General features: G+C 39.1%; 1 protein-coding gene across 1 annotated transcript; it reads left to right on the top strand.

The window, feature by feature from the left end:
• Positions 1–1,461: 1,461 nt before the first annotated feature.
• LOC116172692 (neuroendocrine convertase 2-like) lies at positions 1,462–27,817 on the top strand. The gene is made up of 12 exons (XM_031489945.1): positions 1,462–2,801; positions 7,441–7,687; positions 9,288–9,325; positions 9,405–9,481; positions 24,805–24,893; positions 24,950–25,125; positions 25,219–25,431; positions 25,482–25,582; positions 25,633–25,866; positions 25,920–26,084; positions 26,129–26,246; positions 26,330–27,817. The coding sequence occupies exons 1-12, from the start codon at positions 1,608–1,610 to the stop codon at positions 26,492–26,494; spliced, it is 2,817 nt and encodes a 938-aa protein (XP_031345805.1). The 5' UTR covers positions 1,462–1,607; the 3' UTR covers positions 26,495–27,817.

Genomic DNA, 27,817 nt, shown 5'->3' with positions numbered 1-27,817 from the left:
TGCATATTTGTGTTTGTTATCGCAATGATATTTTAAGCTTCAATCCAGGAGTAGTTTATTTCTTTGAGCTTAGTTTCAGCGTAGCTTAAAAGCCATGGCAACGATTATTGAAACAATGGTTGCCACGGATTTTAAGCTAAGCTCCGCTTAAATTTGTCGGTACAAACGGCCATAAGCAGTTAAGCCTAAAAATGATTCCCGTGCCATGCGCCATAATGTACCCGATATGTTACAACATATTCTATTGTTGATCACATTATTTACGCTTCTTGTATTTAAGTAAACGAGACTTGCCCAAATAATAGTCATCGATTCGGTGCCTGCAACTAAAAGTTACGACGAATGTCAACTACCTACTTGTGAATAGCTGTGCGTATTGCAATCTGATATTCTAATGACGCAGAGGGAAGACCCAGCCGTAGGCAGAAGGAATAATCCTTTCATGACTGCGGTCCTGCAAACAAATTTTATGAATACTAAATTGCGACAATTAGTTTAGGTAGAATGCGTGCATAGCTAGTTGGGAATTTGATAATTACCAATTGTTTTTGTTTCAGATTCTGGGAGCTCAAAATGAATATCATTTTGTTAGTCACACTCTTCCTTCCCCCAGAGTTAAAAGGAGTATAACACATACTCGACGGTTAAAGGTCGATCCTTTGGTGAGTAGTTATCTATAGTTATTAGCCAAGCTTCAAACGAGCAACACAAAAACTTCCAACAAATAATTTGGAGATCAAACCGTGTCAATGTTACCTTTACCGTATACCACCCCTGAAACCCCATGCTTTGGCGAGAGTAAGGGAATGTACCTAATGCAAAATGTGCACTTCTTTTTGACGATTTTTTTTCTATAATCACGATTAATACTCATCCACAAACGAATACTAACCAAACAATTTTATTACTTTGCACAAAGACATGAGTAGGTATAGGTACCAGCTTTTCTGTCCTTTAGACTCGTCCTTTGATTATATAGTACATCCACATCAGATATATTACTAATACAGGGTGGTGACTTGCGTAACGCATCATAGGGATTTCAATGTAAAATTCATAAAATGCAATTATTGGCTCCTCAAATTATTTTAGAGCAAAAATGTATTACCTAAGGTTTTTTGTAGAAATTTTTTTTTACGCCAATCAACCGTATTAGTTTTCAATTTTTTTCATATAAAGATGGAAAATTGGAAAAATAAAACCCGCATATTTTTCAATCTGCGATGCCATGGAATTTTCTAAAACTAAAAGATATCCAGTTATCAATTAGCAGCAGTTCGAAATGGATTTTATGATCGACTTGGTTACCTATGTCTTGCAGTTAATGGTGACTTATTCGAACATTTATTGTAAATTTGTGGTGTATGCGCTAGTGCTATTTCTTAAGTTGGCAATAGTGTGTCAAGGGAGACCGCATGTAAATAAAGTAGTTATTCACCTCAACAGTCTTTGAATCTTTGAATTACGATACCCACGTGTTACACCTTAAAATATCCACCCAGCGTGTGAGAAGATATAAAACTGGCGACGAGGATGGGATAAGGAAGTGCGTTTTGTGACAATTTACTGTTTACTTGTGTTTCCAGAATTCGCGAGTAACAAAAACGATGGCTTCCCTGGGTAGCATCGAACATTTTTCAATAAGTGATCCTAAACAATGGGAATCTTATGTGGAAAGAATGGAATTCTTTTTCACGGCAAATGGGATTGCGGATGCAAGTAAGAAACGCGCGACATTTTTGAGCCTATGCGGCCCAGAAACGTACGAAATTCTTAGGTCATTGGTCGCGCCGGCGAAAGTCGCTGATAAAACGTACGGGGAAATTATAAAGGAATTAGGTACACATTTCTCTCCGAAGACATCGGAGATTGTTTACCGTTTCAAATTCTACAGACGGGATCAACAAAATGGGGAGACATTCCCCGTATACCTTAAGGAATTACGTAAATTGGCCGAACCGTGCGGATTTGAGGCTACTTTAGACACAATGTTACGTGACAGAATAGTTTGTGGAATAATCGATGAGACATTACAGAAAAGATTACTTGCTACCACCGATTTAAAATTAGCGGATGTAACAAAAATGTGCGTAGCTCACGAAACTGCTACGACCAGTTTTGCAATGATTCGCGAAGGGGGCAGCGGCGATCGAGTGGAGGTTAATGCCCTTAATTCACGCAAGCAAGTAAAATCAGCTGATCGCGCGAGCAGACCGGGGCGCGTTGGGAAAAAGTGTTTTCGATGTGAAAAAGACCACGCTGCAGACTCGTGCGTTCACAGTCAATCAACTTGTAGTTACTGTAAAAAATTAGGACATATCGCAATCGCGTGTTTCAAAAAGAAAAGAGAAAGCCAAAACAAACTTAAAGTGCACATTGCAAATGACAGCGACCCTTACACGGAGGAGCCGGAAATTTCTCCGGACCCGAATTGCGTTAATAGTGATTACGTTTTTTCAATAAATAACGTAACGCCTGACAAATTTTCCGGTAAATATTTAACAGCCGTTTCAGTCAACGGGATACAGACAAAAATGGAAGTGGATTCGGGCGCTGGCTATACGATTATAGGCCGATCGTTGTTCCAAAAAATCTCGAACGGGAATCACCTGAAATTGAAGAAGAGTCATGTTATCTTAAGAGACTACCAAAACAACCCGATACCAACAGTGGGAGAATGTTTGGTGGAGGTGCGTCGAGGTTCACGGAGGTCAACCCTTCCGTTAATCATCACCGAAGGAAACCGCCCGAGTCTTTTAGGCAGAAACTGGTTCCAAGAGCTGGGTCTAACTGTTTCCGGGGTAAGTCACGTTGACGGTACTCCTAATTACGCACGCGAATATCCTGAGGTATTTTGCGGGAATTTGGGCGCATACCGGGGGCCTCCAGTAAGTTTTTCGGTAGACGCGTCTGTGAAGCCGATTCTATTGCGAGCGCGTAAGGTTCCTTTCGCTCTAAAGGACAAAATAGAGAGGGAACTGGACAAACTGATAAGTCAAGGAGTGCTAGAACCAATCTCATATCCAAGGTGGGGCACCCCTATCGTTACCGTTTGCAAGGGCAATGGGGAGGTGCGAATTTGCGGAGATTACAGGTCCACACTTAACCGCGCATTACGTCCTGAACCGTACCCGGTGCCGTCGGTACAAGGAATTTTATCCGCGCTCGCTGGCGGGAAAGTGTTCGCTAAATTGGATTTAGCCCAGGCTTACCTACAGTTGAGTGTCGATCGCGAGGCTGCGGAAGCACAGACAATAATAACGCATAAGGGGGCTTTTAAATGCAATCGTTTGCAATTCGGAATTTCCGTCGCGCCTCAGATATTCCAAAAATTCATGGACATGAGACTGGCGGGGATCTCGGGAGGGTTACCGTACTACGACGACATACTAGTCGTGGGAAGTTCCGATGACGATTTAGACACTAAAGTGCGCACGGTACTGTCGAAATTTCGTGAAGACGGGCTACAATTGCGCCGGGAAAAATGTATTTTTCGTACAAAATCCATTGAATTCCTCGGGTTTAGAATAAGCGAAGACGGTATTCGCCCAACGAAAGATAAAATCGCGGCAATAGTAAACGCGCCTCCTCCAACTAATGTGACAGAATTACAAGCATTTTTGGGGTTGGTCAATTTTTATCACGTGTTCATGAAGGACAAAGCGACCATCGCTAAACCTTTACATGCGTTACTTCAAAAGAACGCTCAATGGCAATGGCGAACGTCAGAACGAGAGGCTTTCCAAGCTTTAAAGGATTGCTTAATCAGGGAGCCCGTGCTGGCTCACTACAATGACCGGAGAAACTTATTTTTGACTTGCGACGCGAGTCCGTATGGGGTAGGTTGCGTTCTTAGTCAGTTGGACGACCGGGGGCGAGACGTTCCAGTAGCGTATCACAGCCGTTCTTTGTCGTCAGCTGAGAGGAAATACGCTCAAATCGACAAGGAGGCACTCGCTATCATCACGGGTGTTAAAAAGTTTCACGAATACATCTACGGCCGAGGGGTGACAATAACAACGGACCACAAACCTTTATTGGGAGTCTTCAATCCGAAGAAGGGGGTTCCAGACATTCTATCACCTAGGATGCTAAGATGGACACTAATGCTATCTGCGTACGACTACGAACTAAGGTACGTGCCAGGAGCTAAGATCCAGAATGCGGACGCATTAAGCAGACTGCCCCAAAAAATCAAGGTTCCAGAACCTCCGCCATCTGAAGACGTCTTAATGCTGGAAAACATTCCAGAAAAGCTAATCAGCGCCAGAGAAATTGCCCAGGAAACCAAACGAGATCCTGTTTTATCAAGGGTTATGCAGTGGATCTGGAAGGGATGGCCTGACAACGGGAAAAAATTGCCAGACGAATTTACTCCTTACTTACAACGCAAACATGAGCTAAATTGCTACCAAGATTGTCTCCTGTGGGGCACCAGGGTTATCGTTCCACTAGGGGTGAGGGACACGGTGCTAAAAATGCTCCATTCAGCTCACCCAGGTATCGTCAAGATGAAATCTCTCGCGCGTTCGTACGTATGGTGGCCGAATATTGACAAGCAAATTGAGAAGCTGGTTGGGTTGTGTAAAGAATGCCAAGAAACGAGAAACATGCCGAGGAAGTCGTCTATTCATCCTTGGGAGTGGGCTAGAGCTCCGTGGTCGCGTATCCACATTGATCACGCCGGACCAATGAAAGGAAAACTTTTTCTGGTAGTGACCGACGCCTATTCCAAATGGCTCGAGGTAAAACTAGTGCCAAATACCTCGAGTGCTGTTACAATCGGGGTGCTACGAGAATTGTTCGCCACCCACGGCATACCGGATGTTGTCGTATCCGACAATGGAACGAGTTTCAGCTCTTCCGAATTTAAGCAGTTCCTGAAAAACAACATGATTCGACAAGCTTTAGTGGCACCATACCATCCGAGCAGTAATGGGCAAGCGGAAAGAATGGTGCAAAATGTAAAAAACGCTATCCGGAAAATGACCGAGGGAACAGCAGAAGGAAATCTACAGTTGGTTTTAAGCAGATACTTATTAGCCCAACACATTACACCACACTGCACAACAGGCCGATCACCGGCGGAGATCTTGATGGGGCGTAAGCTAAACACCGTCTATGATCGTATGCAGCCTGATTTCCGTAAGGAAATGATGGCCAAACAAGAAGACAAGGTCATTCACACCAGGATCAAAATGGCTGCCAGCACAAGTCGTGAGTACTACGGGACCCGTCAGTTACCGGGTACAAACACCAGATGGGCAAACATTACGCCGCCATTCCGACCAAATTAGGGCTCGGGTAGAAGAACCGACCGAAAGTTTGGGAGCACTGGGTGATCCCGAAATTCCACCGACAACACCAGAAGCTGCCAACTGCAGCGAACCGCAGCAGCAGGACAACGGGAATAGCCAAGTCGTGGAGATCAAGAAGCCCCCAGAAAGATCGAGGCGGGCTCCAAAATACTTGGAAGATTTCGTGCCGTAGTTTCAATCCGGGGGGAAGGAGTGTGGTGTATGCGCTAGTGCTATTTCTTAAGTTGGCAATAGTGTGTCAAGGGAGACCGCATGTAAATAAAGTAGTTATTCACCTCAACAGTCTTTGAATTACGATACCCACGTGTTACACCTTAAAATATCCACCCAGCGTGTGAGAAGATATAAAAAAATTGTTATATTAGGAAACCGTTTTTAGTAATTTGGTCTTTCTTTATGTTGAATTCGCTGTTCTAAATATAATACTTTTTGATAGAATTTGATTTGTTTTATAGCAGACATTCCATGGCATATGGCGGATATCGGCGTAGTTTTTGTATTATAAAATTCCATGGCATCACAGATTATTGAAAAAGATGGGGGTTTTATTTTTCCAATTTTCCGTCTTTATTATGCAAAAAATTGAAAACTAATACGCTTGATTGACGTAAAAAAATTTGTCCTACAAAAAACCTTAGGTAATACATTTTTGGTATAAAATAATTTGGGGAGCCAATAATCGCATATGTTATGAATTTTACAATGAAATCCCTATGATGCGTGACGCAAGTCACCACTCTGTATATCTGCTACATCAAAGCTCTCGTCTAGAATTCTAGATTGCTTAGGAATGTAGTAGGTACTTTATTAAAACCCTTATTTATTAGTAACTATTTACTTTACTACCGAAATAGCGCGAAGGAAATAACACGAGCCACGGCCCACGAGAACCATTCTTTTATGAAAAAGGTTTAATGAAATAGGTACAATAAATCTGCACATTGGCCAAAATAAAAGCAAAATTATTATAGTCTGTAAGAGAGCAAACGTTTACTTACTTAGGTAATATAAAATAGTTATTTACCTAACAAGTTCGGTAAGTTAATTTTCCCGCATGAGCACTTTGTTTGCAGCACGACCGGAGGGAGTGCTGCATTTAGTGCGAATGCGGGAAAATTCTTTCCGAAAGAGTTAGGTACAATATTTTTTGTAACGAATTACGTAAAAAAAGGTCAAAATTAATAAAGTTTTGTAAATTAGCTTTTTTTTAATCATGAGTTGGTAACACAATCATATGTTTGGTTGGTAACATAATTTTGTAACTACCCACTTTTAATAATGCACTGGTCACATTTAAAACTTCCACATCTTTGGTTAATACATATTTTGCCTTTGCAATGAGTGCTACTGGTCACGGCATTGCATCGTTTGCACTGAATATCTTGAGTTGCGTAAATACACTCGTTACATTTAAAATCCTTGGAAGCTTTGTGTGTGTTAATATGTGCTTTCTTAAACTGCATATGCGAATAGTTGCAGAATATCACTGGTCACATTTTAAGACGTTTTAACAATAAATTTTACTTTTTCTTGAGTTCCAATTCTGAAAAATAATTTGATTGCGTTATAAGTTCTTGTTTATATATTTACGTAAAACTTAGTGTACGTCTGTTTCCGATTAATCGCACTAAATAGGTACTCTCAACCAACGGTTTAATTGATTTTACAGCAGATGACAGTTAACCATGACATGACGTTCGTTGACTTCAATAAGTACTACCAACCGAAGAACGCGCATAACCCCTTCTCTCCAGCGGGAACTAAAAAACACCGCGATTCGGGAAAGTCGTTTTCCCGTGCATCGAGGATGCTTGGAAACATTATCTTTCCATTCAATGAGTACAAAAAGAAAATTATTACATCGCACAGAAATTGTAACATCTGGTGAACAAAAGGGTCGGCAAATAGTTGGGATTGTACACCTGAGAAGTAATATAAATTCGCCCCGAAACAAAAGCACAAACATTCCCTGTAGCAAGCATCTGTTGCAAACAATTAGCCTGGCTTAGGAATAAACGCCCACCCCCCTCACATCAGAGATATGATTACTACAAATCGGCAGAATATTGACACAATGCGATTCCGTTTCGTGTTTATTTATTAAATCGACTAATTGTTTTAGGTGCACACCGTAATTCAACAACCAGGGTTTATTAGAGTGAAAAGAGGGTACAAACCGATGCGGGTAGAAAATTTAGTTGATAGTATACAGCCGCACAGGGACCCAACCGATCCATATTTCTCGTATCAGTGGTATTTAAAGAATACGGGTCAAAATGGCGGTAAAGCCAAATTAGATTTAAATGTGGAAGCGGCATGGGCGCAAGGCGTTACGGGAAAAAATGTGACGACAGCTATTATGGATGATGGTACGTATAATATTAAATGTCTTTGCAATTCCGCGCTTCTTAGAGACCAGCACCTCCACTATGTGAACAAGAACAATTGTTCCAACAGTTTCCTATGATCTTAATCAGATCGAGATTTATCAATAGTATGGTACTGGTTCTTAAGTAGCAAAGGAGTCACATGTTACATTGAAATCATTTAACCCTAAAACTCAAAAGGTATTTATTTCAACATAGATACACTATTTATAGCCCACCCTGACTGTAGACTGTAGACAACAAATTCACACACAATATTTTATTTTTGAATGTTGTTAGGCTATCAACCAATAATGTGAAACCAATTTTGTACCTTCGACAGACATGAACTACCCAAAGGGCACTCGAAAAATCTTGAAATATTTGGAAATCATAAAAAATCACACGGAAAGGTGGGAGGCTAGTTAGAGGCGCTTTTAAAGTTCTACAATTTGAGGATATCTCCAATTTTTCAGGTGCAATAGTTCCCAAGATATGCCCATCTAAAGATTGATAAATCGAAAATTTAAGTTGTGTTTCTCTTTAGGTTAAAACGTCGGCTTAAATAGTAATTTTAATAGGTAGTCAAGAGATCGTCAGGTCAGTCCACAACCCGGCAGTACAGTAATACGATAATACTTGTAATAACCCCGGCTCAGTCGGGAAGCGACTACGCAACCCAAAACCAAAAATCAAAATTCCCGCCAAAAACTAACTGACACCCACGACACGTGATCACCAAGTAAAGTTTGACATTTAATTAAACACGTTAATTACAAAAACAATCAAATTCAAATCAAGGTTTTTTAGTTGTCAATTAAATCTTTCCCAACATTCAGTCTCACTTTTATTTCCAAAGTTTCTCTGTTAGCGCCGCTTTTATAACATAGGTAATCATTTCCGAAATGAAAGACGGCCATAAACATTTTACTTATACGACTTTCTTCGCTGTAGTAGGTATCACACATCTCTTCAAACGAGTAAAAGGTACATTGCTATTTTTAAAAAAAATCGATTGTTTTCGTTACTCATTTGTTTTCTGAAATAAAAACAACTGAATGCCTTATTATGGTCTTATTATGGCAAATACAATATTAAGCATTTTTTATATAGAAAAATTCCATACATCATTGTTTTATTCATTAACAACGAAGGCAGTCGAGCTCGAGATTCTTGTGCAACCTTTCTTGGAAATCACATGTCATAAAATCGGCTCTAGCAGTAACACAAATAAAATTTATGAGATAAAATCCTGAATGAGTACCTCTTACCTTTGTTTACGAAAGGTTCAATTGATGGCATTTGAAGCGATTTAGTCGATCGGTTTTCTTTTTTTGATGCAATGAGTTAGCTGTATAGCGCGAACAAAAAAAGGCACTTTTTATTCTATGTGTTTAGAACCTGGTGTTCAAATATCTACCTTTTAAAAATATGGTTGTTACTCCTAAACAACGTAAAATTAAACAGATTTTCATCTGATATCAATTCTATGCAAATCCGTCGAACGAATTTTTTTAAGACTCAAATTCGAGTCTACAACTTTTGGCGCCGACAGAAAGTTGCGCTTGCAAGGTTATTGATTTAGATTTTCTTCCATTTTCAGGTGTTGACTACATGCATCCGGATCTAAAATTCAATTACGTAAGTAAATTAAATACGTATAATTGTGCAATTTGAAACCGTACAAAACCTTTGCATATTAATTCCTTCCTCTTTTCAGAACGCGAAAGCCAGTTACGATTTCAGTAGCAATGATCCGTATCCCTATCCCCGCTATACCGACGACTGGTTTAATAGGTAAGTAAAGGTAAAATATAGCGCAGTACGAACTGTAGTCACATGGTTCTTATTTATAAAGGTAAACTATAGTGTGTGTATCGATCTTTTTTTTAAAGAAATTGGCTAATCTTGCTATTGTGATCGTTGACGTTCGACGTGGCAGCAATTCTGAGGGACGTCTTTTAGAATTCTTGTTAATTTAAAACGTTTTTTTCCAAAAGTTAATTACAATTCGACTGTTACTAATTATTAATTGACTAGCTGACCCGACGGACGCTTTCCTCTTTCTTAGCTATGAACACCTATTCAATTCGGACTGGAATAAATAATTACAAAAAATTATTTCAAACATTTGCTGTGGCTAGCACAGGTACCACCCGCCCCATCTGCGCTTGCGCGATTCTGCCCTTTTAGGTCTAATACTTATGTGTCGCAAATTTGGTTTAAATCGGTTCAACCGTTTAGCCGGAAAAGGGATTTACTTGCCCAAAAATCTCCCCATTTCTCCCCAAAATAATAAAAATTGAACCCACTCACTTCTAGTTGCGTTTGGCGATTCAGAGCTAACAACGTACCTTTTTTTGTTGCGCCAAATGCCGTAATTTGAAAGCAATTACCTATTGTATTTCTGGATATCAGTAAAAAAAATGTATAGAATCTAGCCCATTTCCGGAAACCAAGGAATGTAGTGGCTGTGGCTCTGGTGGCGGTACCAATGGCGCAACATAATCCCGAGGCGTCAGTTTTAATATTAAAAGCCTTGCAATGTGGACACACAAAGTTCTTTGGTTTAATAGCAACGATTTACCTACTGTAAACTGTAATGGATTGCTACGTTATAATTAAATGCAACTCGGTAGGTACATTTCTGCGTTGTTCATATCGATTCCGTTTCGCTCTTCGCTTTTCTCGTCAGTTTGACTTAAGTAGGTACTCGTATATTATGTTTGACTTGTGGGATTACGAATTCTGCGACTTAAGTTGGTACCATATTGGTACGTCTAATTAGTAGCATCTTGAAAAAACTAAAATTCAACTGAAAATAGAAATTGACTCCCTAGTGTTTCTGTATAACTATGTATACCACGTGTTTAGTCTATCAACATTCAACACTTACCAAAAATGGGTATTAGGTATATCAAAATTTTAATATAAAAGGCGCGATTGCGGTGAAATAACCTCGAAACTTCTCAAAAAACTCACTGAAATCTGGATAAACTATCCGATCGAATTAACAGCACACTATGATATGAATAAATTAATTTTTTGACAGATATTATGCCGATCCATTGCCGATCGATGTAGCTGTTAAAACAATTGCCGTCGCACCGTCAAACGCGCGATGTTTAAATAATCAATAAGTTTTTTCCAATTTTCCAATTTTCTGCGCAATTTTCTTAGTTATTCTTGACGTAAGAACCTTCAACCTTCTACACAGTATTAGAAAACTTTTAAAAAAAGATGAATGAAATCGGTAAAGTCGTTCTAAAGTTATTGCGTGACCAGAAGAAACAGGAGTTCATTTTTATATATAAAGATAAACCTAAAGAGAATACTAAATATAATAGTAAAACGTTGTGTTACGGTTAACTGCCTAACGCCAAACCTATAAATTACTATTACTAGTTGACCCGACAGACGTTGTCCTGTCTCAGCGATGAATATTTAATTCGAACTTGAAATAATAATAAAACAAAAAACGTAGTGCTTATTGTAATCCTTTCTGATATCGACATTGTTATTATAGTTTTGTTTTCTGGCATTTGAATAAAGTTGAAAATTTTCCAACATGGAGCAGGCGACATACAATTGGCCATGTGCAAGACATGGATTTTCCGATTGATTTCACAAACACGTTCACTGCCCTTGCTATTTAATTTTCAATATTTCCAAATGCAAGCCGCACTGGAAATTGTAAATGTTTAAAGTCGAATGGCATGTCGTTCACTTGTAATCATACAGATGCGCGGTATCAAAACGTCTTCACCTTTGTACTCCCATTTTGAAATTATGACTTCGATCATGATTAATTTCAGTACCGCGTGGCGGGAGCCATTACTAAGACGGGGCTGGTTTATTTTCCGCAACATATAATGATTACCGATCCAAGTTTTAATTGCAGATTGGGTGGTGGTAATCGGCAACATAATCTTGTTTACGATTCGTATGTGAAAAGTCGCCCGCCCGTTTACTTTTTGAACAAACACTTCTCAAAAAACTCACTGAAGCAACTCAAAACTGGATAAACGTTCCAATCGAATGGACTTGTAACGGGCGATCAAAACTGTCGAGTCGCCTTTGGAAGTTCAAGTTAAGTACGATTTCCCATGGAAACACAAATTCCAAAGGTTACTCGACAGCAACTCATTTTTGATCGCATAGTACCTACTAAGAAATCAATTAATTGTTTTTCTTGTAGCATTTATTATAAACATTATTTATTTATAAATAATGTTATAATCGTAAGAAAATAAATGTAATAATAAAACAACGTATCAAGAACAAGAATTGACGTGTCGACATTTACACGGACAACGGACAAGTGCTACTACCACAGATATATATATAATACATAAAACAGTGTTGCCGCTATGAATGTTTTGTCATATTCTCAACACTTCCTCCCAAAACTTTTGTCACACCCTGTACCGGTAACACTCCTAACCTCATTCGCAAATCTTCAAATCTAGGACGTGGTAGTGCTTTTGTCAATATATCGGCAAGTTGATGCTCTCCTTCCACATGACGTACTGTGATTTCGCCGTCTTCGTATTTTTGTCTGATGAAATGGTATCTTATATCGACATGTTTCGTTCGTTTATGGAATTCCGGGTTTTTGACGAGTTTTACCGCACTGGCATTGTCGATTTGGAGGCACGGAACACCTTGCAGTTCTATAATCTCACTTAGTAGTTCCTTTAGCCACACGATTTCTTTAACACATTCACTTGCAGCAATATATTCGGATTCTGTGGTGGACAAAGCTACACTCCTTTGCTTTCGACTGGCCCAAGTTATCGCACCGCCTGCATACTTGCACACAGCACCCGATCTTGATAGTCTAGTTTTATGATCGCCGGCAAAGTCTGCATCGCTGTACGCTTCTAGTTCACCAGCCTTGTACTTTGGCTTGTATACAATGCCCACGTTCGCAGATCCTTTTAGGTACCTGAATATCCTTTTGACGGCTTGCCAATTTGAAAACGTCGGATTTTCTAACGATTCGGATACCTTGTTAACAGCATATGCGATGTCGGGTCTTGTTGCAATGCTCAAGTACATGAGACTGCCTACTGCTTCACGATACGGCACCTTCTCATCTAATTTAGGATCAGATTCGAACAGCTGTGCAATTTTCTCACATGGCGTTGATACAGAGTTGCAATTCTCCATACCAAAACGCTGCAAAATGTGACTGACATAGCTTTCCTGACCTACAAAGATAGACCCGTTAGATAAATTCGATATCTGCATACCTAAGAAGCAACTAAGATCATCTTCCGTTATTTGGAACTCCACTTTCAGATCATCGATGAAACCATTTACGGTTTCTTTGTTGTTTCCGACTACGATCCCATCGTCAACATAGATTGCAACCAGGACCTTTGATTTGACAGTCCCTTTAATGAATAAACAAGGATCGGCTTTACTTTGTTTAAACTGTTGCTTGTGTAACATAAAGTTCATTAGACGTTTGTTCCAACAGCGTGGAGACTGTTTTAGACCGTAGATGCTCTTGTTGAGTTTACACACTTTTGTAGTGCCGTCTTCAAACCCTTCCGGCTGCTTCATATACACCTCTTCCTCCAATTTGCCGTAAAGGAACGCAGTCTTTATATCAAATTGTTTTGTGTACAATTTTTCCGAAGCTGCCACACTCAACAACGTTCGAACTGTATCGAACCTGGCTACTGGGCTGAAAGTTTCAGTAAAATCGACGCCAACCCTTTGTGCATAGCCTTTTGCAACAAGTCTGGCTTTAAAACGATGCTGTTTTCCATCTGGTTTGGTTTTTATCGTTAAAACCCATCGACTTCCCACAGATTTCTTGCCTGGTGGTAATTGAACTAGATCCCATGTATTATTTTCCTGAAGTGAAGCGATTTCTTCTTTCATGGCGTGTTTCCATTCCTCGCAATGGTCAGAGTTCATTGCTGTGGCAAACGAGTGCGGTGGCGAATGTTCCGCAAACAACACATAATCGTTAAGGTATGCTGGCTTTTTACATTGTCTTCGAGCAGATATTTCGTCCGTAACGATCTTTTGAACCGCTACTTCCTCCGCATCTTGTCCAGGTGCTTCCTCCATAACGATGCCTTCACTAATGGAATCCTCTTCTTGTGCTTCGACCTCTGTGACTTCGTCCACAGCGGATTCTTCCCCTTGACAATTTTGAGATACCACATTTTCATTCGGTGACGGATACTTCTTACTCGAAACAATGGTCACTTCGTTGCCATGGATTTCAGGTGTCGTCACATCTTGAGCATTTTCCAGAATCTCCTCTTTTGAAAAAATTATATCGCGACTTAGCATAACTTTTTGGCGTGACTCGATCCATACACGATATCCATCCTTTACACCACAGTAACCAACAAAATATCCAGGAATACCCTTTTTATCCCATTTTCTTCGGTTTGGTTTAGGCACATGCACAAAGCACTTGGTACCGAATATCTTCAAATGGTTTGGTTGAACAGCATCTCTCCCGTACCACAATTCATACGGAGGTTTTTCAAATTGAGTGGGGCTCGTATGATTTAAAATATAACAAGCCGTATTTACAGCCTCAGCCCACAGCCTAATCGGCAAATCCCTTGCATGAATCATGCTTCTAGCGCTTTCCACAAGTGTACGATTCTCACGTTCTGCGGAGCCATTTTGTTCGGGCGTATAAGGCATAGTAACACGGAGATTAATACCCTTAGAGTTCAGAAACGACTTCATATTATTGTTGTCGAATTCTTTACCTCCATCACATAAAAGTTCTTTGATTACATGCCCTAACGTAAATGCTTCATTCACAAATGTTTTAAAGCATTCAACCACTTCAGATTTTAACGTAAGGAAAAATACTCGTCTATATTTTGTATAATCGTCCTTAAAACAGACAAAGTACCTCGCACCACCCAGAGAACTCTCCTGCATAGGACCACACACATCTGCATGAATTAGGTCTCCTGCTGATGCAGATTTGTTCATCCTTGTACCGAAACTTGCACGTTTTTGTTTTCCGAAAACACACCCGTCACAGAACTCCGTACCACCTTTAACAACACAGCCGTGGCGCTGTAAATACGTCTTGACATGACGTTTATTCTGATGGCCTAGCCTTTCGTGCCATAATTGTAGAGTATCTGTTGATGATGCAACAAAAACTTTTTGAACAGCTGCTGGTAAGCGAACCCGCATGTTTAGTTCATATAGACCTTTAATTGTTTTTTCACCACTTAATCGTACAGTTCCGTGTTTTACAAATTCACACCTGTTACCGTTTGCTCGAAACTCGAAGCCTTTGTTTATTGTTTCCCCGATTGAAAGTAAGTTACGTCCTATTTCTGGCACATACCAAACATTTTCTAAATAGTTTGGTACCCAAACACCATTAATTTTCATTTCGACGTTCACCTTGCCTTGCCCGTATGCATAAATAACTTGACCATTTCCAACTTGTACCGGTTTTTGAATAGCAAAAGATTTGTAAGTAAGAAAATACTTTCTTTTCATGGTCATATGCACTGACGCGCCAGAATCAGCAATCCAATTATTGTTGGGATTTCTACACCCGGAAAAACACGCAAATGCTTCCCCGGTCGGTTTTGCAGATTTCTCCACTTGTAATTTTGAATCTCCCGCTCTTCTGGGACAGTTTTTCGCACGATGACCAACCTTGCGGCACTTATAACACTTCCGCCATTTTTCCTTATCAAATTTCTCACTATCTTTACCACCTTTAGCGACTAGCGCGGTACAATCGTCTTTCCTTGAAGGCAAACGCATTTCTATAAGCCTCAATCGTTCAGTTAGTTTGTTTACTGTCCTATCTTGCAAAGGCACCGATTCCCACACACTTTTAAATTCGAAGTAGTCTTTCGGTAACGTGGACATAATGCGACTCATTAACAATAGATCTGGGAGCACAGTGTTCACCAAGCTTTTCATTTCTTCATTTAATTCACTGAAGTTGCGCTGAAGACGAGCGATATACGTCGTGATATCTTCGGATGCATCTTTTTCACAGCTGAAGAAACTCTCTAGAAGTCTGTCCACTCGTTGACTTGAACTTTGTTCATATATTGAAATTAGCTTGTCCCAAACTGATTTTGCTGTATCACATGAGACAGTAAGATCAATATTGGTCTCATTCATTGCAGTCATCAAGGTTAATTGAGCCAAAGCATCGTCCTTTTTGAATGCTTTTAATTCGACCCCATACTTAGTTTGATCAGCAACAGACGCCTCATCCACAGGTGCCACTGGCAAAGTCCTTGTACCATTTACCAAGTCAAGTACTTCATGGTGTCTTAACAGCAGCTCTATTTGCCGACGCCACTTACTCCAGTTTCTGGCCCCTTCTAACTTTTCAATCTTGATCTTAAAATCCATCTCTTCACCGATGGATGATAAATCTTACAAAACCAAACGCTTTTTTTTATAGGTTATACCGAGCAGTGAGCACGTGCTGTAGGTATCACAATTCACAGGTATCACTCAGCTTCACGCAGTTTCAATGCAGCCTGGGCCCATAACCTCTTGTAGCATTTATTATAAACATTATTTATTTATAAATAATGTTATAATCGTAAGAAAATAAACGTAATAATAAAACAACCTATCAAGAACAAGAATTGACGTGTCGACATTTACACGGACAACGGACAAGTACTACTACCACAGATATATATATAATACATAAAACAGTGTTGCCGCTATGAATGTTTTGTCATATTCTCAACAGTTTTTTCATGGATAGATAGATGCCGACCGATGCAGCCGTTAACATTTGCCGCGCCAACTGTCAAACGCCCTAAGTTTAAATTTTCGTTAAGTTTTCTGCAATTTTCCAATTTTCACCGCAATTTCCTTAGGTTTTCTTTCCGTAAGAACCTTCTATGAGGTATTTAAAATTTTAAAAAAAATTGAATTAACTTGGTAAAGTCGTTCTAAAGTTATTTCGTGACCAGAAGAAATAGGGGCTCATTTTTATATACAGGGTGATTCCTATAGTACCTGCCACCGTTTGGGAGCGTATAGGGGGTGCCTAGGGGAGTATTTTGATATAGGACACTTGGGGTCGGAAATCTAAAATAAGGGCGCCAGAACCAAATTTATCTTCTGGAATTTCACGCCTGTATGTAGGCAACCCAACCGACCGACGTTTCGCGCGGAGCGATGCAGAGCGAGTTAGCGCGAGGAAGCGACATGGGAGGGAAGGAGGGAAAACGACAGTCAAAAGCAATAACGTTTACAAGTGTTCAACGTGGCCACCGTTGTTCTCAATGCACTTCCTACATCTAGCCAACTATTATTATACTATTGCCATAGTGTTTATTCACTTGATACGCGTCGTTGCAGACGGGATTTCGTGGGTTTAAACAAAATTCTGACCAAGTGTCAGCCACACATCGCCGCCTGAGATCGCTCCGTGTGCACCGCCGGCCGGTTGGGTTGCCTACCTACAGGCGCGAAATTCCAGAAGGTAAATTTGGCTCTGGCACCCTTATTTTAGATTTCCGACCCCAAGTGTCCTATATCAAAATACTCCCCTACGCACCACCTACACGCTCCCAAACGGTGGCAGGTACTATAGGAATCACCCTGTATAGAGATTATAATAATTATATTAATAATAATATGGTCCATCGAAGAAAATTTTCTCCTCAAGCCACAAACCGCAGTAAAGGTTCGACCAAAATGCGAATATTGCCATCATTTTGGCCACAAAAGCCGACTGCGGGAAGTTGACCAATCGCGCATTTACGTCTATATCACCCGCCGAAACTCATGCGCCAAGTAGTACCACAAGCTGCCGTAGGTGTGGTAATCCCGGCTATATTCGGAGCAACTGCCCCACATGCGCCGGTACTAGCGGCCAATCGTTTATAATGATTTTTAATTTCGTGAATGTTCCTTCCTTGTTTTCTACCTTCCATGTTAGCAATCCGAATTGGACAATTTTGTGGATCGGCCCATCTAGACACGGGCTCAAAAACCAGTGCCACCTGCGTCCAGTTGTCTAAACTTGGTTCCTTTTGGGAACCTCTATGAGGATAGTAGACAATTGACAATCAAACTTGCCGATGGGAATCAACGTAATGTTAACGCAAAACAGTTCCGCGGAACTTCCGTCACGGAGGATATCTTACGTTCCTTTTCGCAATCTTCCACTTCACGAACAGTCGCAGTTACAGTTAATGTTATAATATGTGCTTATGTTTTCTATTTCTACTATAAATTCAAATACTTACTTGCATCTATATACAAAGTAACTAATAAAAACGACCTAAAATGAGCACACGTGTTTCTATAAAACGAAGTTTCAATCAAATAAATGATTGGCAACTGAATTGCTTAACTTAACAGGTAATCCGATTTGTGGCTGCTCTTGTTTCCCAGATTTAACCAAAGCTAGCAATTAAACTGTTTGTCTCGTTAAATTTTGATAGATATAAATGGGGCAACCGCCTTCTCAAAATTAAAATTGATTACCTACTATTTAATTATCACCATCTGAGTTAATCAAATTAATTACGATAAAAGTCTTACTGCTTCGGAATTTATAGCAGACTTCATATGTAATTAGGGGGGTCTGCCGTCTGTTGCTGATATGACCAGAATTAGTGTAATAGTTCGTTCACTAAATGAAATAGGTACTACTATAGTAACTGTAAAGATAATTATGGCGGCCCCTCCTTTATTTCAACCTATAACTAAAAAAGACAACATTGTATATAATCCCAAAATCTGCTGTAGAAATCTAATAATTAAAAACAAGTATAAATTGTGCACAATATTGTTCAGATAAAGCGCATTTTTTTAAACCGAAATAGCTTTTGTTTTCACATCACCAATGGATATATTTCTTGCAGACGTCTCAATCGCCCTTTGTGAGTACCCAATCCGTTCTTGAGGTATAAGGGAATATACCCGATCACGATAAGAGGTCGAGGAGGGCTATGGTTGGTAGAAATTAATTCCTTTCGTTGAGAACTTTCATTAGAGTACAATGAAGGATAAAACTAGTTCCACCTCCCCCCCCTCTCCCACCACCCCGTAGTTTGATAAGAGGATAGAAAGAAGGGCAGTAGTTGGTAGAAAACGGTTCCTTTCGTTGTTTAATTAGAAATGAGAGATAAAATTAATTTTTACCCCCCCGCCCTCAGGCTCCGTCGCTCACTGATCTCGAAAAAGATTCGCACGGGAAAGTTATAGTTACAAACCAATTTATTTCGATGAGACCTTTCATTAGAATACCATGAAGGGTAGAATATGTGTTTACCCCCCCCCCCCCCCCATTTCCTAAACTTTCACTTAGCACCACTAAAATGTAAAAACTGAGACTAATTGATTGTCGTATGTAAAAGTTATGCACGTTTTACTTTCAAAAACAGCATCACATAAAATAATTCGTGGGGAGAGCCCCCTTTTAGACACCGAAATTTGATGGCCGTCTGGCACACCTTCAAGGTATAGCCTACCTACTACAAATAATTCCAGGACTCTAGGACCATTCCCTTTGAAGTAGTTCAAAACGGCAGAAGTGGATCCGGATGGACGGACAAAACGCAAACAACAGCACATTTTTTTTACTTTTTAAAAAATGCGCTAAAAAACCAAGCGAGACGAGACTTTGCTTTACGACGTTCCATTTACCGGGCATTAGGCATAATAGATTATAGTGTCACAGCGGGATCCTTTGCGGTTAGCAGACGAAAAAAATCTCCGCTCTTCGAAAAGCAAGTGATGTCTCGTTTTTTTCCCTATCTCAATGTACACGGATATTGATTATAAAATACCCAATTGTGAAAAATTTTTAAAACCAAAAATGGCTCTAAGTGGAGTGCTTTATTTGTGGCGATCTGTCACATTTTTCTAGGCATTGCACAAACCCAAAGAAAACGGAATGTTTTACGTGTCATAAAATGGGACGTTGAAGTAGTAAATGCCTCAATAAAAAATTAGAAAACAATACTGTCAACCAAATGGGATGCATTTTTGGTGACCACATGTATTTTAATCAAAACACACCCATCAACTTTTTCCTACAGCCCTAGCCAACTTTTTCGCACATAAAAAAATTGTAACATCCACTAAATTCATCAGTACAACTTTCTTTTTCCTGTATAAACGTCTGGGTACCAAAACTTTTTGACCCTAAGACACATTTCCCCTATCTTGACTTTAAATTGACCTAAATTTTGGTTTTCATAATACCACACGTTGGGCGCCAAACTAAAATGTATGTGCCCCAAGTTGGGCGCGAAATTAAAATGCTATGTGCTACAGCAAACGGTCACTAAACCACTCACAGGGGCTGTACGAACTATAACGCTTTTCCGGCATTGACGTATTGAATTTAGCGAATGCTTCGGTATTAGGAATATTTAACTTCAAATCAATTACAAAAAAGCGACTGACAGTTTTTGTTACGCTTTTTCCCCCCCCCCCCCCCCTCCTTTACCTTAGAGCCGCTCGGTATATTACCATGAAATTTAGAAGGGTGCTACACGAGACAATTCTTTATTTTTTGAGTGGAAGCTGACAAATCAGACTACTAAAATGAAATGTGGAATGCAAAGGTAAACAAGGATAAATGGTGCACATAAAGCGCATATTTTAACCGAAATAGCTTTTGTTTTGACATCACCAATGGGCATATTTCTTGTAGACGTTTCAATCGCCCTTTGTGAGTACCCTCTTCCGACAATCCGTTCTGGAGGTATAAGGAAATATACCCGATCACGTTAAGAGGTCGGGGAGGAGATCTATGGTTGGTAGAAATTAATTCCTTTCGTTGAGACCTTTCATTAGAGTACCATGAAGGATAAAACTAGTTCCACCCCCTTCCCCTCCACCCCGCACTTTGATAAGAGGACCTTTAATTTTTAACCCCCCCCCCCCCCCCAGGCCCCGTCGCTCACTGATCTCGAAAAAGAGTCGCACGGGTAATTTATAGTTTGTACAAACCAATTTATTTCGATGAGACTTTTCATTAGAATACCATGAAGGGTAGAATATGTGTTTACCCCCCCTCCCCATTTTCTGAAGTTTAACTTGGCACCTTTAAAGGTATGCGTATGCAAAATCTGAGACCAATTGGTTGTCGTATGTAAAAGTTATGAACGTTTTACTTTCAAAAACAGCATCTCAGGAAATAATTCGTGGGGGGGGGGGCTTTTAGACAGCGAAATTTAATGGTCGTCTGGCACACCGTCAAGGTATGGGCAAAAAATCCAGGACTCTGGGACTATTCCCCTAGAAGTAGTTCAAAACGGCAGAAGTGGGTCCGGACGGACGGACGGACAAAATGCAAACAATAGCACATTTTTTTTAAATTCTAAAAAATGCGCTAAAAATACCTACCGGCGCGACGGAAAGTATGCATCAAGAAATCAAACGATATAAAATTGGTCCCCATTTGAATAAAGCAAATGTTTTAAAACTCGATGGTTGAATTAAGAGTTTCAAAATAAACTGCCACTGTCATTTCGACTTATGAATTTGTCAGTTTGAACTCAGAAAATAAAGAACTGTCTCGTATAGCATATAGTATATAGTTCATTTCAGATTGATTACTGGGTGCTACTAATCAATCCATCGTCAACATTGCAATGGTCGCCCTTCCTACTTTTAAGCCTAACAGTTGAACCGGTAATCACGCAAAATGGTTGATAGTCTTCTTAGGTTTGTGGTGTGGTTCAATTTCGATGTATAAAACTCGTGTCTAATTTTTTTCGTCTTCTTTTCCTTCGCTTTTAATACTTTGGAACCTACCTTTCGTACTTCTACTTCCCATGCCAGCGCAGATAAACAATGCATTTTCTTTCACTGTTAATCTCATTAATAATGAAAAATTGTAATCAAACATTTTGAAAAAATACTATTTAGGTAGAACGTTAAATACCTCTGTTGGGAGCCGTGGCAAAGTACACTTCATAAAACCACCAACTGAGGCGTTAGTTTAGAACGCATGGAATTTTAATTGTCACTATCCATATATTATTCATTTCTGACAATTGGATTCATTGATTGGAGATCAACAATTGTTGCTTCATCTATAATTAGCCCTCTTATTTAAGAGGTGTGCAGGGTGTTTCGAAATTCGCGCACACGGACTATGGGATGGTGTTATACGACAAAAACTGAACAAAAAGTGCCATCAGACCGCTATTTTTCGAGCTAGCGCGGTCTTAAAAATCTCCGCCCCCCCCCCTCTCGCTGCGCCATTTATTAATAACACATTTTTAAAAACACGTTGGGGCACCACAACATTACCCTTGAACAGAATTCGGTCTTATAATCTTCTAAAAACGTTAGCATCTGGTAGCCGCCGCTGAGGATGTCGCAACTCGTATAAACGCACCGCTTGCCCTGCTCGATTATTACAAGCCCCAAGTACCATCAGCATATCGTATTATTCTCGATTTGAATAATTACCGCCCATTATTTCGCAATTTGAATTGTACGATAATTACAATAAATTGTTTTGAACTTCTTTTGTTTTCCGGCATTTTCATTTTCAGATTTTTCGAACAACGACAACTCGAACAGTGCCGGTCGGATCAAAAACTGGTAGAGGAACTTTTTATTCAGTTTTCGTTGTATAACTCCATCTCACAGTCCGTGTGCGCGATTTCGAAACACCCTGTATAGATTTTATCATATCAACGCAGAGAGTTGCCTTTGATTTCCTTTAGGGTTTTAATTAACGGTACCAATTTAAGGAACAGTTCAAAGTTTTAGTTTCAAATTTAATTTTTTATTATACCTGAATCACAATCTCCGTTTTAAACACTCAAATGCGTGCGAAAAAGGGCCTTTAAAACACACGTGCTTTAAAGTTGCTAAGTAACGATACTTCAAGTATGACTTTTGAAACTGTCATCTGGATGAAATAAAAAATCCTCTTAGGTCGCTTTCTGTAAATGCAGAACATTTCTTTGGCTTTTGTACCTATCCTTTGGTTGAAGCTTTCACAAACGCGCGTAATTTAGGGTATGCTTCCAAATCTGTTCCACTTTTTAATCGCAGCATTGCTTTAAAGTTTTGAATGAATGCACCAAAATATAGAAGATTTAAATACCTTTGACATTTCCTTCATATATGCCAGCATTATGGATGCATTTAAGACTGTATTCGTAGGTAACTTCCTATTCATCCATGGAAACAACTTTTCATATCCTTTATAACAGGCTTTACTGGATTTGGATTTTACACCTACCAACGTTTGTTTAGATTTTACAAGCGATTTAATGGACGATGTATTATCTTTTTCAACGGAAATCGTTTTATTTACAAAGATGATGATGATTATAAGCAAACGTCAAGTGACATTTCCATGGCAATCGTGAAATTTCGAACACCCAGCCCACTTAATTAAACAAGTATTCGAATATAACGTCAATATGACTTCATTGTATTTCCTATTTTTAAATTATACTGCAGGTATAATAAAAAATACTATAAGATACACGTGTATAATTGGTCTTTAAAGCACTTGCAACGTTAAAGGCACTCCGCTATGCGTCGTGCCCTTAAACTCGTTGCGCGTGCTTTAAAGACTTGATTATACACTTGTATCTTAATATACTATTAATGTTCGTTCAAATAATCCGAACTAATTTCAATATTAATGGCTTAATTCCACTCATTGCTATCGTGACACTAAACAGCTTTGTTAAAAGTCGTTGGCTCATCTTTTGTTAGAAATACTTCAGTAAAGTTTAGTGTGGCTAGTTCTTGGGCAATACCGAGACGGATGCTTAGCGCATTGGGTGGCGAAGGCAAGTAAATCTTTATCTTCATTTTATTCCTCATTCGACCTATTCGAATTTGAAACAGGATCAGGCTTGTCCTTTGTCACGGGTACTTACAAAATCAGGACTGGAAATGCCCGTTCGTACTATTAATTTTCATTTGAAAATACTATTACTTTTTCACGCAGAAATTAATGGCGATGCACAATCGAAATTGAACACAAATGCTTGGAATGGCCCTTATCTGGTAACTAAAAATGCAAAAATGATATTAGGGATACTTAACTTCAATGGTTCAGGATTTTTTATTTAAGTTCAAATCAAATACAAAGTGACTGATGGCAGTTTTATTCTGCTTTCTAACCTACTCTTTTTTATATATTGCTACAGCTTACAAAACACGTCCTATCCTTCAACGTGACCGACTTGGAATTTTTCGAAATAGTTTCAAAGAAATCCATGACAAAAAATACGATCACGATCGAGTTATTAACTTTCTAATAAGCGCTGTGTTTGATAAATTGTTTTGTTGGTTCTATAATATACTTGATTACAATTTTACGATATATTTTATATGTATTATCAAAGTGTAGCATTCGTATACCCTCGTGCACAAAGAAAACAAGCCATTTTATAGTTTTTCCAGGGTCGTCGTTTCGATTATACGACTCCATCAAAAAATTAAAAAAGGAATAATCTACATCTACCCTTATTAAAATCAATCCTCGTATGAAATGCGAAATAAACGAGCAATTTCAAACACGGTGTGCGCGTTCACGAGTATGACTATCATTTACAAAGGCTTTCACATGAAACGAAGTTTTGTTTGTGTTTTAAAATATACAAACGCCCGACAAATATAATTAACGTTTAGCATGTGTTGCATTTATATAAATATTAGAGGCAAGCGAACAGATTAATTAAATGGTCAAAATATTATTTTTCAATATGAATTTCGCATTTTGTTCCTCTCTCCTTCACTAGATTTACACTTTCGGTTATTTACTTCGCTTGATATAATCCGTGCTGCTCGTCTTTTACGTATGGGATTATTGAAGTCGACATGAACATAATAACTTCGGGCTAATGAAAGTAAATGCGTTATTTAGTGATCATGATCACTGACTTGGCTGTTAAAGTGGACTACACCATTACGAGTGCAATGTCACACTTTGCGAAACATGTGGGGCGTCTGTAAATAATTGAGTTGGAACAATATTAACAACATCCTTTGCATAGTTCAAATCATTAACTAATTCTCATTGCTTTAATTCCTAACCGTAATTTAGCAGTCTCTTAGATTCAAGCCAAACTATATTGTATATTACAAATTGCGTTATATTCCTACGCTCTACTTGTTTTTAGTCATGGAACTCGTTGTGCAGGAGAAGTCGCGGCAGCGCGAGATAACGGAATATGTGGAGTTGGCGTCGCATACGATTCTAAAATTGCGGGTAGGTAGCGCACACTTTCCTGTAAATTTTTAAACGCATCGTTACTAATATGATAGGTATACGAATGTTGGATCAGCCGTACATGACGGATCTAATCGAAGCGAACTCTATGGGACATGAACCTAATTTAATCGATATCTATAGCGCGTCTTGGGGACCTACGGATGATGGAAAAACTGTGGACGGACCTAGAAACGCTACGATGCGTGCAATTGTTAGGGGAGTAAACGAGGTAGGCTTATTTGAAACTTGCAGATTGTTTTATCGCGGTTCTTTGACGCCCTATTCCCCTTTCATTCTAAAAATAAGTCACGAATTTTTTCAGGGGCGGAATGGTTTGGGGAATATATATGTGTGGGCAAGTGGTGATGGCGGGGAGGACGACGATTGTAATTGCGATGGATATGCGGCAAGCATGTGGACTGTAAGTATTAACAGCGCTATAAACGACGGACAAAATGCTCACTACGATGAAAGCTGCTCATCGACGTTGGCTTCCACATTCAGCAACGGTGCGAAGGATCCAAACACAGGAGTGGTAAAAATCTGTATTAATTGTGTATTAAATTATATAATTGGTTCGCGTAGGCGACAACTGACCTGTACGGAAAGTGTACGACAACTCACTCCGGTACATCTGCGGCCGCACCGGAGGCCGCTGGAGTGTTTGCATTGGCATTGGAGGCAAAGTGAGTATAGTTCGTTTCAGTTGCATATGTTACGGTCAATATATTTGTAGTCCGCAACTATCTTGGAGAGATATTCAGCATCTGGCGGTACTGACCTCGAAACGAAATTCCCTTTTTGACGCTAAGGGACGGTTTCATTGGACGATGAACGGTGTAGGTTTGGAGTTTAACCACTTGTTTGGTTTTGGAGTACTGGACGCGGGTGCAATGGTTGCTCTCGCTAAGCAATGGAAGACAGTTCCACCACGTTACCATTGTGAAGCAGGATCCGTTACTAAAATGCAGTGAGTGCAATCCTCTTACGCGAAGACGAGATCTTATTTTATTGTGCTTGTAGACCCATTTCTTCAGGAAAATCGCTGGTTTTAAAAATAGAGACGAAGGCCTGTGAAGGAGAAGCAACAGAATTAAGATACCTTGAACACGTTCAAGCTGTGGTAACTGTAAACGCATCTAGACGAGGAGATTTGGAATTGTACTTAACTTCGCCTATGGGTACAAAGTAAGTCTGCACGTAATTAGACCAAGCTACAAATTACTCTTTAGATCTATGATATTAAGCAAACGACCAAATGATGACGATTCCCATGATGGTTTTACAAAATGGCCATTTATGACTACTCATACATGGGCGGAATATCCACAAGGAACATGGATTTTAGAGGTAAATATTTCAATTATTGCATTGCGGTTCTACCAAGTCTCAGCAAAGTGGCCCTCCAATTGTATGAAACCTTTTAATTTCAGGCGCGGTTCAATTCCTTGACACCGCAAACGGGCTTCTTCAAGGAGTGGACATTGATGCTCCATGGTACCAAAGAACCTCCATACACGGAACTTGCTGTTTTGGATCCCCATTCTAAATTAGCCATTGTTAAAAAAGCCCACGAGAGCCGAATTAAACGATATTAATTCTTTTACTTTATGCTGCAAAGCATTGTAATTACACACTGTTTGATTAATTTAAATTTAAAACCTGCCAATGCATACATAGGGATCATAAACGTCAAGGGTGGTCAGAAATATTTGTGGTTCTTCTTATTTTTTATGTAGACACAAGTTGTGAATGTGTTGTTTTTAGAATAACTTGCATACTCACAGTCCTCTGTAATAAGACGCAACGGCCCTTAACAGAGTGACTTTGAAACTTTGTTAAGATAGCAAATATTTCATATTATACACCAAACACCACAAAAATCTCGCTACCGATGTTTTTAAAATTTAAGGTCTTTCTTGTAAACATTTCTTAGCTTACAACATTTTGGTGCTATTACATATACAAAACATTTCAAGTTAAGTAGGTAGCTTTATACCTGTTTGTCTCAAATTTCGTAATATGTAAGGATCATTTAGATTGGCACAACTTAACAGCCGATTTTGTACCACACAACCGTTAGTCACAGCACTGTAGTAGGTGCAATTTCTTTACGAATTTGCTATCACTTTTTAGTATCACCAAATTAGTCTAGAAATGGTAAAAGTAGTATCAGAAAAAGTAGCTCTAATACTTAAATCGTAATAAGCACTTACTTGTCTGATGTACCGCATCGTTCGAAAATTGTAGACACCGTACTGTAGCAATGTCAGTTTTAAATCGTCATCACAGCTTGACAAAAAAAATTAAAAACAGCTCAATACGCGCACATGGCTCACTTCGTCTTCATTCCAGCCAATACGTCTCTTACACTTACCTACTTTGAACATAATTAGTGCTAATGCTTGATCCATTATGTACTTAAGGGACGGACGGACAAGAACACCCATCACTTTATACACCAAAAATCTACTTATATAGGTATATATATACAGGACTTTAGTTGTATGTTTTTACCTACTTCATTCTTAATTACATTGTATAAATTGTTCCAGCAACAAAATCTGGTTATTAAATGTGATATTTTCACACCTGTGATATTTAAATTCCACACATTGTACAAACAATATCGTATGTAGCACTTGAAAAGATGATAATAACAATCAGGCATTAGCATTTTATTAAAATGAGTGTTTTTTTAGGAAAAATATTTAGTACCTTAAAAAATGTAAATAAAAATTTAAAAAAAAACTGAAATATATAAAAAAAGATATCATTGCGAGTCACAGCTATAGAATAACTATATCAATTCATATGGGCAAATATACAGGTATATAATGTATTAAATATCATGAGTAGAATTATTATTATTTTTTAATAAGGGGGACTTTACCAGATGAATAAAATGTGTAGATATATTA

This window comes from Photinus pyralis, unplaced genomic scaffold (assembly GCF_008802855.1).
Source record: "Photinus pyralis isolate 1611_PpyrPB1 unplaced genomic scaffold, Ppyr1.3 Ppyr1.4_LG1, whole genome shotgun sequence".
NCBI classification, from domain to species: Eukaryota; Metazoa; Arthropoda; class Insecta; order Coleoptera; family Lampyridae; genus Photinus; species Photinus pyralis.
Note: the sequence above shows the minus strand (reverse complement) of the source record. Positions and strands in the feature narration are given on the sequence as shown.

What these genes read in the sequence shown, in the direction of transcription:
- LOC116172692 (XM_031489945.1), top strand. Translation starts at nt 1,608, where the DNA reads ATGGCTTCCCTGGGTAGCATCGAACATTTTTCAATAAGTGATCCTAAA. An exon ending in GCATTGGCATTGGAGGCAAA is followed by an intron (nt 25,583 to 25,632) that starts GTGAGTATAGTT and finishes ATATATTTGTAG; the next exon opens with TCCGCAACTATCTTGGAGAG. An exon ending in AAGGAACATGGATTTTAGAG is followed by an intron (nt 26,247 to 26,329) that starts GTAAATATTTCA and finishes TTTTAATTTCAG; the next exon opens with GCGCGGTTCAATTCCTTGAC.